At 44.9% G+C, this 15,279-nt stretch overlaps 1 protein-coding gene across 1 annotated transcript in view; it reads left to right on the top strand.

Moving 5' to 3' along the window:
* Positions 1 to 14,354, top strand: part of FAM83A (family with sequence similarity 83 member A) — a 57,206-nt gene extending 42,852 nt beyond the window's left edge. The window contains exon 4 of the mRNA XM_078685559.1: positions 13,139 to 14,354. Coding sequence (XP_078541685.1) covers positions 13,139 to 13,682 — 544 coding nt within the window. The 3' untranslated portion in view covers positions 13,683 to 14,354. The remainder of the gene's footprint in view (positions 1 to 13,138) is intronic.
* The last annotated feature ends 925 nt before the right edge of the window (positions 14,355 to 15,279 follow it).

Genomic DNA, 15,279 nt, shown 5'->3' with positions numbered 1-15,279 from the left:
AACTAAGAGAGAACACACACTATTTTGTAAAGTAACCAATATTTTTGAGGACTTTCAAACCAGAGAGTGAGATTGAGTGTGCGTTTTTGTCTGTGTATATGTAAAAATTCTTACTGAAATACAACTGATTTCTCACAATACCCGACTAAAAGCCCTTGTACCCAACTACTTATCAGAAAATACATTTACAAGCAACCTCCCCCGTCCCCCCTTACGCCCCTGTCTCCTGGGTGAAATATAAAAGGAGACTTTTGTCGTTTTACCTTTTCTTGGTGAACGTGCTCTCAAGGTATGTTCTTTAGAGGCAAAAAACAGAAGCTCCTGACAGGGGATGCGGGCACTTTCTTGAAAATCTGCCTGATAATATCATGCTGGTACATTGTGGACCTTGTTTTGCAGCAGCAGAAGAAGTTTCAGTTTTTGTTGTTTATTTACATTTTTGCTGGCTGTGGGTGAGACGGACATGGGGTCTCAAGGCGTGTTCTTTTGAGGAAGAAAAAGAAGTTCCTGACAGGCGATGCGGCTATGTCTTGACAGCAGGCTGATAGTATCAAGCTGGTACAATACAGATCTTGTTTTGCAGCGGCAGGAACAAGAAGTTTGTGTTTGTTTTTTTTCCCTTTGGTGACTGTGGGGTGGCGCATAAGGGAGGAAAGGACAGCGAAGGTTTATAAAGAAGTAATAGTTGGATGTAAACTGTTTGCCAGTAACTTCCTTCGGGTGTACAGCTGAAGCAGTAATAACCGCAACACATAAACACCTAGTGTGAACACTAAAATACCGGATATCTTTAGCAAAGGCTGATTCTTTCAGGTGACTTTCCATGAGCTCCTGCTGCCTAAAAATACAGCAATTAGTGTTCTGGGTTAAACAGTGTTGCTGATTTTGTCACTTTAAAAATATATATTTTTTAGAGTTTTTGTAGCGTTGCTTGGTCCATGTTTCGCCTAAATGGTGGAAACTGACTTCTAACAATACTTATTAATTCTTTCTAGTCCACACCTATCTTCTTGTTGGTGCAGGCTGCCATGTTGTTATGTATGCGCAGTAAGGGTTTTGCTTAGTGGAGGGTTGTCTGAACACAACAGATTTGTCAGGCCGTTAGGCCATTTTGGGATACAGTACAGTTAGTAGGGATTTTTCAACAGCGAACTTCATTAAATAAATGTTATTGTTTATAAACGATATCAAAATAGTATTGATGAGTAAAGAATAGTAAATGTACATTTACCTATATATACTTACCATCATGATATCGTGGTAGTTGATATTGTGGCCATAATATTTTGACAGGTCCATATGTTTTACCCTGAAATTCTCACATACAGCCATCCCATGTTGAAGCGCAGTATCTTGTGTGGTTAATAGGGGTACACCATGATTTAATCCAGTCCTCCTTCACTTCAAGATCAAGTCTCCTATCGCAATTTGGAGTTGAACTACTATTTAAGGGAATGATTGTAACTGGGAGTTATGTGGTGGTGGAGAGGATCTCCACATTGTCAGCAGGTGGAGTGGGACCATCGCATTTACAAGGTTGCTGCATGTCGAATTTGCATATTTTTTTTTCAACAACTTTTTTCCGTGTTTAGTAATATATATTGAAGAACCAATCCTCGAGGCTTTACACTACAGTCAGTGTTCCCATTGCAAACTGCAGGTTTATCTAATTCAAGGCGTAGACATGTCTAAGATGCAAGAGCTCCTGAGGAGCAGCATGAATACAGTACTGCAAAGATTAGAAATGTCTATGGTAAAAACTAGTCTGAATTCTACACAGTGCGATCCAGCTTTTTACCTAGAAACAAAATACGTTTTGGTTACAAAAGAAGAAAAACAGATTGTACTGCTCTGAATATTTTTTGGTTTTGCATGTTAACATGTAGAAAAAAATGCCAAATGTTTTGGCTTATTTTATTGGGTTTTCTAAACTTGCTTTCTCACTGTTTTTGACGTTACCGAGCATTGAACAGATCTCAACACGTTTGACTTGGGCATGAGTGTGGTTATAATAATATGCTATTCTTGAACCAAGGGAGTTATTTGCTGGTCTTCGTTTACAATCCTAAAGGAAGCCTCTCCTTTCATTCCTGTTTCTCCATAGTCCATATTATCAGGTCGTGTATACAGCTTGCCTCCAGTCCCAGCACACCTGGTGCTAATGTACTGCCTTTAATTTGCTATGATAGACAGCACAGCCATGCTTTGATGCAGAATTTTCTTTCTTACATGTGCTATTTTTTTATCTTTCACTATTTTGCAAAGAACGAGGTTTTGTGCCCCACCTGTCCAAATCATTGTCCAGGCACTTACAATTTTAAGCAAGTCTTCAAAAACACACTACTAGTACTTTAAGTCAAATCAATTCACGCCTTTTTGCCCCTAAAAAAGAACCATTACCATCAATGCCAGACTAGTGGAAACCAATAAAAAAATGGCAAGAGGCACAGACTAAAAAGCCAGATTTGTATTCAAGCCCTTTTTATAACTAATTTTATACTATTACTCCCCACAAGTGTGTTTGCCTCTGTTAATTGGCTGCTCCACAATTATAAGCCCGAGACAAAAGCTAGAGTGCATAATGAGTGGAAAGAAAGGGCAATTAACATCTGTTAATGCCCTGCTGCATGTGGACAATACTGCTATATGCATCAGTGGCTCCGCGTCACTCATAGATGACCACTGCTATGTCTGATTCGCGACGCTGCGCCCTGAGCATGGAATGCAGGAAAAAGCAGAAGTTAATGCAAAATACTAACCCATTTAATTGGTTGAGCGACTTTATCATTTCCCAGTGGGTATCTAAAGCTCTCAGTGCCTCACTTACCCGCCTAGGACTTCCTTTTCATTCTTGTTTGTTTAATTAACATCTTGCCTTGCCATTCAAGTTAGAACACCCTGTTCAGATAGAAGCAGAGAGCATTCAGCCTTCTTGACAGAACACTGGGTCGACGGTGTCAAAAGTCATGAAAAGGTTAGTGAAACAGCTGTAGGTGGCTTGCTGTTACCTGCAGGTTATCACTGCATTCCTTGCAGATCATAATCATTTTAGTGCACATTTTGCTAAACAGGTTCTGTCTTGGAACACACAACTGTTTGATGTCAGGAGGTCAGGTCAAGGGCTCTGACTTATTTGGAAACCACCATAGGCTGTGTATTCTCTTCTCATTCATTGGTCGATTTACTTAGAAAAAAGTGAGTGTGAGAGTAAGAAAGAGAGGGAGTGTGTGTGTGCACGTGTGTGTGCACTTGTATTTTAGTTAAAGTTCTTTAAAATACAAGGACAAGGTGGACTGTACCTCCATGTGCATATTCTCATGCTTTTGCAAATCCATATAAGGCACTAGACACTTAGACAATATGGTTTGACTACAGGAAAGGAATGGTTGCCATAAAAATGCATACAATATGAAACAAGCACTTTCAAAGTCACATTATATCGCAATTCTGTGCTGTTCTTTTCAAAAGTCGCTTCAGAGTGAAAGTGCACAGGTATCTGAGCGCCAAAACACTATTTAGTGGCCAAGAAGAATAGTAAATAAGGACCTTAGTGTGTTGTTTTTAATACTGCATATTTTACCATGCTCATCTATTTCACAAATTGGCTTTGTTCAGTTAGTTGATTTGACCTAAAAGGTATTCCCGGGGTAAAAGCAAGCAACTAAAACTTTTCATAAAGCTGCAGTCAAGAACATTGAATTTTTACTAAATCGGGTGGCCAGTCAAACCTTCTTAGTGAATTCTCAGGCCCACAGCAAGCCAAGACTTCAATGCCTCCACTAAACTCCCAGCTGAAGGATACATCCAATTGGAGAGGGAGCGAAGAACCCACAAAGCAATTTGGCATTTCGACCCCACTTCCAAGGTACCAGAGAATAGTGGTTTAGCCACGGTTTGACAACTACCCTCGTAGTTAAGATGCCATAGGCACTTATGCAAGCAGTTGGGTATTAGACGCCAATCATATATGAGATGTGTGGGCATTCATGTGCTGGTGGCCCTGCACCTTCTGTAATACTGATAACTACATCAATGCAGGCCAACCGTTTCATCATTCCCACCACAAAGCACAAAACAAGCATTGGCAATGCCAACAAGTCTGGCTTATAAATGCACTGCCAAGCTAGACTTAAAAATCCATATACACTGCCTCATCCCATCTGTGTTGCTGCTAAAGACATACGCCATAAATGATCTAGTTATCAAGGCTCTTTAAGAGCATTACCATGACATGTGTATGCTCCTGAATGTTCAAGCTGAGGCAGGTGGATAAATAAGCAAAATGACCATAGCTGTGTGAAGGGCAATCACTTTTTTTGTGGAAGCATACAACTTCTGCGCAATCAAAAAATGTACTCCTGGGTCCCAACATGTGGGCGGAGCCAAAATCTCTTTCCTGGTCGTTCTCACATAATTGTCTGCCAACAGCTGCGCTGTCAGGCAGACCATAAGTACAGAACATCTTGTGGACCTGAACCAAAAGAATTGCAAGCCATTCGATTTTTGGGGATTTTTCATTGGGAAGACCCAAGACTACCCTTTTGACACCCCCATCTCATAATAATTGGTACAAATACACTAGGCCATGACATCCCAGACCGTAGCATATAGTACCATACACAATCTGTGCATTTCATTTTATCTTTCGACTGAAGCTTCGTGATAGAATGGCTTACATTTATTAAGGGTTGTGCAGGTACTCACGTGGTACTGTGCAATTTTGCACTGTGCCAGCAGACTTCTATATTCAGTTATGTAACACAATGCTTTGCATTGCTTTCTAGCTGTTCTTTCAACTCTGGTCCTTAATTTAAGTTTCCAAACATGTTTATGCAATATGCACTAATATCCTAAAGATGTCCTTTTAGTGGGACACATTACTCTGTAGCTGACCTCATCACCACCCCTGTTCATACCGTAACCTCCCCTGAGCTCTCGCTGTTGGCAGCTAAATGTTAATAGGCCTAATCCATCGGGCTGGTGGTATATCCTATGAAAAATGCTTCATGAACCCAAAGTTCAATCTAGGTCTGCTTTTCTAAAAATGTGATGCCCCCTTCTAGACTACCATGTACAAAAACTGCAGCGGTCTCACCTGGAATGAATGGGATTCTGGGAATGGGTGGCGCCAATGTTCTCATTTAATGTCCCTCTGCTAATAGTTCCAAGAAATTATTGGAAGCAATTGCTGTATTAATGGAAGTTGATCATTGTGATTAATGTACTCGAATGATTAATTAACCAGGCCTTCTGTGCTTGCCTTGTGACAGGCAATGTGCCAAAGACCAGGGAGTGCACGAGCAGTAACGTGCAGGTGCTTTCCCTGTACAATGGACATGTATACTGTACGCTTGACTGAACTGCCACAAAAACTGGGCTTTTGGTCCTACCCTGCCCTTTTTTTCACTTCATAAACATATTGATGCACACCGAGACACTCGACAAAGAATGTGGTTCCACTTTCCAGAAGCTGAAAACACAGACTCAGCCCAACAAACAAACACGCCCAGGGTGGGGCCCAAAAGCCTCCTTCGTGTCCTCCAGCAGATTATTGTTCGCTTCACAAACCTCGGTAGTGTGACTCCAAATCTTCGCCCACAAGATTCCATCTGTAAATATTTAACATCCAAAGACGTAAAGCCGCAATCTCGGGAATGCACCTGTGATTTATGCGCCACAACCGCGGCATGCGCACGTTAGTTGTCATGGAAAGCAGGCCGGCGCGTGGCACACGTGTTCGTCACCTCTCCGGCGTGACCCCAGGCCTCGGATGTGGAAGAGGCTTGTCTGCACCTTACTCATTGTAGTGCCCGTATCATTTATGACGTACATGCGCTGCTCCAGTTGTCACGTATTCAACTGTTCCAGACGTCGGCAGGCAACTTACCAGGCGTTGGTTTGTTTGAGTGTTTGCATTTTAGGAGTCAGTGATAGTGTACAGCGGTGACGTAATGCAACCCCCCCCCCCCCCACGCAGAACCTGACGAGGACCGTGAAGTCTCTCAGATCATACAGATATGAATTGGTCTTGAGCTGAATCGGGGGCCCAATTGGGCTTGGGCATTGGTAAATAAAGAGTTGGGGCTCCTTTCCACCGCCGGGGTGTGTCCTACTCTACCCTTGCAGCACAAGCTGCTGTAGAGTTTGCATTCTAGTTTATGCACGTCACGTCAGACGTGATGTGCGGCGGCCATGTTGGCGCGCTGCGCGCGATTCCCCATTGCGCGCCGGGGACTACACAGATCGGCAGCGCCGGCCGGCGCTCCTCCAAATTGCCAGTAATTAAATATATAAATAAAGATAAAAAACTGGAACACAACCTGGTGGTCCGCCTGTCATTAATCCTGCAACATTACAGTGGCGACGAGGTCGGGAGGCCCCAGCTGACCACCCACGTGGACAGGAAAGGAAATCTCAAGGACACCCACGTGGACAGCAGCAGGGTAGGGAAACCCACATACTACTACAGCAGGAAGCTGAGCTGCCCCACACAGCCCACACTGCAGAGGGTTCATGGGAAGGCACAGCTGAGCCACCACACGGGAGGAGGAGCGTGGCAGTGCCACAGACAACTGAGAGGCGGCGAAGAGGCAGGAGAGGCTGCAGCACGCCCCATAGGAGACAGCCCACGGTGCAACCCTTACCACCACGCCGGGCCCTGGAGGTACAGCGCTGGCTACCAAAGAGGAGGAGGTGGGGACTAGCACTGAAAGTCCCCTGGAAGACTCCACCACAGAGGTGAAGGACAGCACCCCAGGGAGTCCCACCAGCAAGGACGTCAAATCGACAGCGATCAGGGAGGTGAGGATGAGCACGCCAGCAGGCTATGCGATTGCGCCGGTGCAATTCCTACCGAAACCAGGGGACCCCCTGATGAAGTGGGAGGACTGGAAAGAATACATCGACAATTTCATAGGGGTCTTGGAGGATGAAAACGAAGAATCGTTCACCCCCCAAAGGAAGAAACGGATCCTATTACTGAACCTGGGCCCAGAGGGTCTCAGGATTTACAAGAGCCTGGTGCCCAAAAAGAGGGACGATACAGACAAGGATGTGTATGCACACGCATTGGAAGATCTGGACGAACGTTATCGCCCCACCATATGTGTATCAGTGGACAGGTTTAACTTCCAGCAGAGAAGACAACGCCCGGGAGAGAACATTGAGGAATATGTAGCGGCCCTGAGGAAGCTAGCTGCCCCGTGCAAATACGCATTGTGGGAAGACGAATTCATAAAGGACCAGATCGTGATGCACACCACTAGCACAAATGTCCAGGACAAGTTATGGGCAAGCGGCAACACCACACTCAAAGACGTAATGGTCATTGTAAAGAGGGCGGAACTCGCACGGAGATGTGCCGATGCAACAAAGAAAGACATAAACCCCCCAACGATGGTGAACAGGATTCAAGAGGGAGACCACCGGAAAGACCAGAGAGGCAAAGAACCGATGGCCAGAGGAACCAACAGATGGCAAGGGAAACAAGCAAGCAATGAAGGCAAGAAATCATGTTACAGGTGCGGCAGTTGGTCCCACGACGCACGTGATCGGAGATGTCCCGCGTTCAGAGCTAAGTGCCTACACTGCGGCATTTTGGGCCACTACGAGAAGGTGTGTAGGAAGAAAAATCCCAAGGGAATGGTGAAGAGCATAGACCAAGGCGAAGAAGACCTAGAGGAGATCGCAGAAGAAGAGGTGATCACAGTCTTATGTATATACGACCAAGTACTAAGTGTAGAAGGGAAGAAATCCACGAAACCCATTCTGGAAATGTCTATGGGAGGAATCACCATCACGGTAGTGGCAGACACCGGATCTCCTTTCACCATTGTCCAGCGAGCAGTGTGGGAAGAAATGTTCAGACCCAAGTTGGGCCCAGAGCTGGAGAAACTAGACATTCGGCCGGTTACTTACAATGGTGACCGCATTCCAATGATGGGGTTCCGGCGCTTGCTGTTTGAATTCAGAGGCCGATCAGCGTGGTGCAAACTATATATAGCGGAGAAAGGACCCTCTGTCCTTGGATGGCTGGACCAGGGTGACCTGGGGATAAAGCTGGATCCTGGTGGAAAAGAACAAATACTACTCGCAGACCAAGAGGAATGGCCGGACTTGGACAAGTGGAAGGAGAGCTACCCAAAAGTGTTTGGAGGCACGGTGGGACGGATGGAAAAGTTCCAACACAAGATCGTGCTCAAGGAAGGGGCCATACCGGTAGCTCACAAGGTGAGAAATGTGCCGATTGCGGTACGAGAGGCGATCCAGAAGGAACTGCAGGAGCTGGAAAAGAAGGGGATAATAGAACCGATAACATGTGCGGAATGGTTGGCGCCCCTGGTGGTCGTGATGAAGCCCAATGGGAAGGTCCGGCTCTGCGTGGACCTGAGAGAACTGAATAAAAATGTTGTGGTGGAGAAGTTCCCCCTCCCCAGAATTGAGGAAATGTTGGCCAAGACCAGAGGAGTGAGGTGGTACTCCACTATCGACTTGACATCGGCCTATCACCAAATAGCACTCCACCCGGACAGCAAAAGTCTCACCTCTTTCATCACCCCGTTTGGTTGCTACCAGTTTTGTCGCATGCCGTTCGGGCTGGCCTCGGCGGCTGCGGTTTTCCAGAAGATGATGCACCAACTATTCAGGGACTGCAAAGACGTCCAGTATTTCCAGGACGACATCCTGGTGATGGGCCGAGACAAGCAGGATCATGACCGGAAGCTGGAACATGTGCTACAGACGCTGGAAACAAAAGGGCTGACAGCGGAGTGGGCGAAGTGTCGGTTGGGTCTACAGTCGGTAACGTACCTAGGACATGAGATCGGTCAACAGGGCGTTACACCCAAGTTGGAAAATGTAAAGGCCATCGCTGACGCTCCACCACCCAAAAGCAAGGAAGAGGTCAGGTCATTCCTGGGGATGGCGGAGTATTACAGCAAGTTTGTGGTCCACTTCGCCTCAAAGACCCACAACTTGAGGTTACTGACCAGGGAAAGCACTGTGTTCCAGTGGACACCGGAAGCACAAGCTGAGTTTGAAACGATCAAAAGGGATGTAATAGGAGCTGTTCCCCTGCAGGGCTACGATCCACAAGGCATCACTGTACTGACGACGGATGCCAGCGACAAGGGCCTGGGCGCCGTGCTCATGCAAGACAGAGGAAGAGGAGAAATGGAGACCATCAGTTTTGCGTCCAGGGCACTGACGGATACAGAGAGCAAATACAGCGTGATTGAGAAGGAGATGCTGGCGGTCGTGTGGGCCATGGCGAGGTTCAGGCAATTTCTGTTGGGAACACATTTTTTACTCAAAACAGACCACAAGCCATTGGTGAAGGTGCTGACATCCAGTGGACATGCCAGCGCCACTCCCCGAATAGCCAAGATGTCACTAAAGTTACTTGAGTTTAGGTACGACGTGGAGTACCTTCCTGGGAACCGGAACCGAGTGGCTGATTTCCTGAGTAGGGCAGCCGCCATGGAACCAGGAGAGGAGGACCACACAAGCAAAGGAGAGTTGGTAGCCCTTATAGAGGACCAAGAAAGGTTGATAAGCTTACAAGAATGGTCAGAGTCCTATGAGGAAGACACGGACATGCAAGAAGTAAAAGAGAACATTGTTCAAGGATGGCCTGAGAAAAGGAATGTGAGGGTGAGCCTCAAACCGTACTTTGAAGTCAGAGAGGAGCTGTCAGTAGGGGACAAGGGGGTATTCATCTACAGGGGAGACAAGGTGATTCCCCCCAGGAACCTCACCTCAAAACTGTTGGACCTGCTACATGAAGGACACCTAGGCATAGGTAAACTCAAAGCAAGGGCAAAGCAAAACTACTGGTGGCCTGGCATGGACATAAAGGCTGAGAGGCATGTCAGGGAATGTCCACAATGTCAAAGAGCAGATAAGACCTTAAAACCCTTGAGACCAGCAATAGGGAAGTTTGACCCTCCCGCTAATCCTTGGGAAGAACTATCGATAGACATTTTGGGACCCGTCCTAGACGACCAAGGCACGCAGAAATACGTGTGCGTACTCATGGATCGATATTCAAAGTGGCCGGAGGTGAAAATAGATGAGTCCATGGACACAGAAAACATCATAAAGTTCCTGTCAGAGACTTTCACCCGGGAAGGAATACCCAAATCGGTCTTAAGTGACAATGGGCCCCAGTTCACGTCGGAAAGGTGGAGCAAGTTCATGCAAAGGAATGGCATCACTGTCAAGCACACAGCGATCTACCATCCGGCCGGTAACGGCCTAGTGGAGAGGTTTAACCGGGTGGTGATGGGAGCCATCCAAGCCGCCATATCCAGTGGACAAAGTTGGGAAAAGGCGTTAGAGAACATGGTGTGGGCCTACAGAATAACCCCCACGGGCACGGGGTACAGCCCATTTCAAATATTGAGGGGACGTGAACCCTTCACCCATGACAACAGGATCTGGAAGGAAAAGATCGTCACCAGTGAATGGTCCCCTGCAGTGGTGCGGGCCAACCTGGAAAGAGCACAGACAATTTACAGTGACCACTACAATAAACGGAGGAATGTCAAAAGTACAGGATTGGAGAAAGGAGAGTGGGTGAGAGTAAAATTAGCCACTCTACAGAAGAAGGGAGACAGCAAGTACAGCAAGCCTATGCAAGTGGTGGAGGTGTATGATCGAGCTGCTTTGTTGAGCGATGGAAATGTGTGGTCCCAGGACCGGATGGCTAGGTGCAATAAGGTTTTGGGCTGGGAGCAACATGGAAATGAATGGGAAGACATGGAAGGTGCGAACGAGGAGAAGCGACAAGAAGCCAGCGAGCAGCAAGATGGAGTAAGAGGAGAAACGGATAGAGAAGAGGAAGAAGTGAACGGAAGTAGAGGTATGGACATGGACAGGTTTGAGAGAAGCATGAGTGAAGAAGGAGCTGTGAGAGAAGGAGCAGAGAACCAAGAGGAGAGGAGCCAAGAAACTATGGAGAACCCGGTGAGAGTTACAAGAAGTGGGAGGCCGGTGGTACGGCCCTCCAGATTTCGAGATTTCGAGTTGGACACTAGACTGTAAGTGACTCAGTTAAAGTTTGATAAAAAGGGGAGATATGTAGAGTTTGCATTCTAGTTTATGCACGTCACGTCAGACGTGATGTGCGGCGGCCATGTTGGCGCGCTGCGCGCGATTCCCCATTGCGCGCCGGGGACTACACAGATCGGCAGCGCCGGCCGGCGCTCCTCCAAATTGCCAGTAATTAAATATATAAATAAAGATAAAAAACTGGAACACAACCTGGTGGTCCGCCTGTCATTAATCCTGCAACATTACAGCTGCTCCAGGCAAAGGCCTTGCGGGTTCCAGTTAGTCAGACGGCAGTGGGATCCATTTCTTTGCCTTGGGGTTAACTCAAAAATCGGAAAAAAGATGTTTTGATGCAGAGAGTTTGAAACCCTGGTAGTAAAACAGAGAATTATGAAAGGAAGCATCTTTGAATATTTTGGTGTTGTCTAATGTTAACTTATCCCTTGTTGGTCCACAGAAGAGGCTCACACATAAGCAGGGGGCCTGACCACATGGTGGTTGTGGAGATGAGAACTAGGAACATATGTTTCTTGTTTGTTTAACTTCCCCACTTTTAAGTCTTTGTCTGGGCATGTCTGTGACAATCCGTTGGCCTTTAGAATTAAATATTGCTCCAGACACAGAAGTGGCGCCTTTCGGATCATGTTGCGACGGTCCTTACAGCGGCAGACCAGTTAGGAATATACTTTTTTTCTGAAGGACGTTAGTTGCTAGAATCCTAATTACCTCGAAGGAAAGTCTAGCAAAGCTGCCTGTTAGTCAATTCTTACTTGAGAGTGCGCATGATTATTCTTCTAGAAGAATTCGTTTAGGTGCAGACTGATCTTTGTGGTAAATTTCGTGGACTATAAGATGTTCTTTATGTTTTTTATTGAACACCTTGTGACTGCTGTTTGCATTCCTGCCTCCACTCAAGGGGGAGTAGAGCTCTTCATTTTGCTTCTGTGATTATCGATTGAAGTTATAAGATGATATTTTATACTACCTCTTGTATTTATTATTCAAACATTTGGTTTATTGTACCTTCTTCATCTGGCTGGATAGAAGAACGTATTTTCTTGCAGAGAGGAGTTGTAGTGCCACATAAATGCAGAGAGCATCGCACTCTATCACACTGCCAAAAACCTGGGGCTTATGGTACTTTAAAAAATATTAACTAGCTGTGATAACAGCCTTCCAATACAAATCTGATTTGTTTGTCCCAGACTAGATCAACCACAAGGAATAGAAACAAATGTATGTTCAGATGATTCAGTGAGTGAAACATTTGCTGCTGATATCTATGCGTTGTCTGTTTTATCAGGTTCAAATCCCGAAAGGGCTGACTCAGGCCTTAATCCTTTCAATGTCAACACATTGAGCGCTATTAATCTGGATAATAGTACTGAATAAAGGACTGCAACTAGCACATATTGTGCCATACAAATGATTATGATGTAACAAATTATGACAGTATGTCCATGTTGCAAGCCCATAGATGCATGCATTGTCCTTATAATGAATACCCACAGATGGATAATGTCCACATTGTCAATTTCTATATGAATTTTTCAGTATATTTTTTGGGATTATAATCCGGCCATACATTTTTCTGTATATTGTATTAGGAATTTTTATAAAAACGCTTTGTGTTCCCTTTTACCTGTGAGCACTTGACAGAGAAATGTTGACAGTCTGTTTTCTATCATGCTGTACAAATTGGAAGTGTAACATCTTCCTAATAGAAGTAGGGCTTTGCATGCTGCCTTCACCTGGTCCACAGTACATAAACTTACATGCTTATTTTTCTCTTTTATTTTAATGTATTTGTTTGCAACATTCCCCTATTAGATATCCTAATATTGACACAATGTACTTCGTAAAAAAAGTGTGTTAAGTGACCATCCCTGAAAGAAATATTATAAAGAAATAAAAATCTGTGCTAAAATATATATACATTTTAAGGAAAAGATGAGAGTCCTGCATATTGGCTAAGTAAATGTTGTGCAACGATAACAAAAACAATGAGGAACAATATGTTCTGGACAAGAAAACTGTGTGTTATTTGGAACTGTGTGGTTACATTCATTCTTTTCTCTCTTCACAGCTTCACGTGGCTGTCTGGCCAGGTTCATCGCAATATTCTGTCTAAGTTCTGTGGCCATGCTGTGGAGCTCTTTGATGAGGAATTCCGGTATCTCTACAGTGCTTCTAAACCAGTGATGGGTCTGAAACCCATCACGCCGAGGACTCCAGTGCTGCTGCGAGAAAACAGTGTCGCAAAGAGCAGTATGTCTGAGAGCAGCACCCCAGAAAGCGCCAACACCACTTCTGAGCCGCTCAGCAGCAGCTCTTCAACTCACAGCACCTCTCAAACCAAGCAACCCCCCAGGTCACCGGTCTACAACAGCCCGATTGCAAACTCACCGTTCCAGAGAGTCAACTCTTTCCACGGATACACAATAACATCACCATCGACTCCAAACAGCATGCAGACACAATACTACCAGAGGACTTTCCTCACAAACTCCCCGTCTTCCTTCTTTAACAACGGCAACCTCTACAGACCTGGGAGAAGTAGGCTAGAGGACAACTGCGGGTCCAGGTTCACTCAAAACTGGAGGCCCTTCTCCAGGCCTACAGTCACCTGATTGCTCCATCCCCACCTTCCTCCGGGTTACAGGCCAGCGTGCCAGACCTAAACCAAGCACCTACGTACTGTGCAGTGTGTTTGATAATCACTCAGTATTGGAAATATTGAAGAAAAAGTGGAAAGGATGATATGTTTTGAAAAGGACAGTCAACTGACAATGACATAGATACGATTTTCAGTTTTGCAAATGTGATTCTTGTATCCTAACTTTCACGTGACTTATCATGTTTTACTCTCATATTTTTCTGCCTCCTTCCGTCTCATGCCTGTCTTAGCAGAGAAAAGGCTATTGCTTGAGGACCTGAATTTGATACCCTTATGCGTGCCTGAAGTACCTTCTTGAGTGGAGAACACTAGATTGAACATTTTTCAGTATTAAGCAGCGCATCAAAAACTCAAATAACTCACTTGGATACGTGGATTTTTGGTTTGGTACCAGATGGAGAAAACATGGCACAGTAAAATGATCTGAAAGTGATATTCTCAGGGGCTTTGACTCGTGGCCGTGCCACAGAGACAATCTGCAATTGCATCACCAATTATGCTGAAGGCTGTCCTCTACATTATAGACTTATAATGGACCATGTACTAATGGAGGATATGGTATGGTGAATTATGGATTTTGATGCAAATACTTGTTAATGCTAATATGCTGCCGAACTAGATCCGATGACTAGTGTGGTGCATTCTATTACCTTCACAAAACTGTAGTTCTCCCTAATGGCACTGGAAATAGAGGCAGACAGCCACATCTCCCGGCTAATAAGCTCTCCCCAATACCTGGAAGTCTCCAACAACAGTCATTCAATACTCTGCTTGAGTAATTGAATCAATCTTAAGCATTAAAGTACAGTGCATTGTAACTGAGCCACACGATCAGTATGAATCTTAAGAAATGTGACAGTGTTACTGATGGTAGAAATAGCGGATAGTGTTTTAGAGCAGAGCAGTAGGTGTGTGTCTGGCTTCTGGGTTCAAACTGGGAGCGGGCAACTGGGCAAATTCCATACTATTGTAAAAACATAATTTAAATTTGATGAACTATTAGAACTTTGCAGTCTAATGTGAAGAAAATGCTAATGTGACCAAGATCCAAAATAAGGAACGACCGACCTAAAGATATCACGAGAAGCCATCTTCAACAAGATTTAAAATGTTGCTTGAAATGTTTCTACTTATGACAAATTATATTGATTGTCTAAAATTATCTGGTTGTAAATTAGATTTCCTCTGTACAGGGATTTGATATTTTATGTGAAAACATGTATTTTAACTGTTTATTCATATTCGAATATATAAAATGTTTTATAATTTGTGCAATATCTCAATGCCTTGGAGCCTATTTAGGTGCATTGAGTGTCTTGCTGTAAAAGTAATAAAGTACTGCTGCTTCCTTATATATGTGATTTCTATTGTATTCCAAGGGTGGTGGTGAATTTCGACCCCTGGGCAAAGATGGTTAGCTTCAATACATGTGAAAATCCGATTAACAAGTGCATGTCATGTCTTTGAAAGAGCCCAAAGCATTGTTCTTTATCCACTTCATAGATCAAACCTCTTTCTAGCTCTCCAAGCACCATGGTTTGAAGGCCGAG

Source organism: Lissotriton helveticus, chromosome 4_1 (assembly GCF_964261635.1).
Source record: "Lissotriton helveticus chromosome 4_1, aLisHel1.1, whole genome shotgun sequence".
Taxonomy (NCBI): Eukaryota; Metazoa; Chordata; class Amphibia; order Caudata; family Salamandridae; genus Lissotriton; species Lissotriton helveticus.
This window is presented reverse-complemented; position numbering and strand designations above follow the sequence as displayed.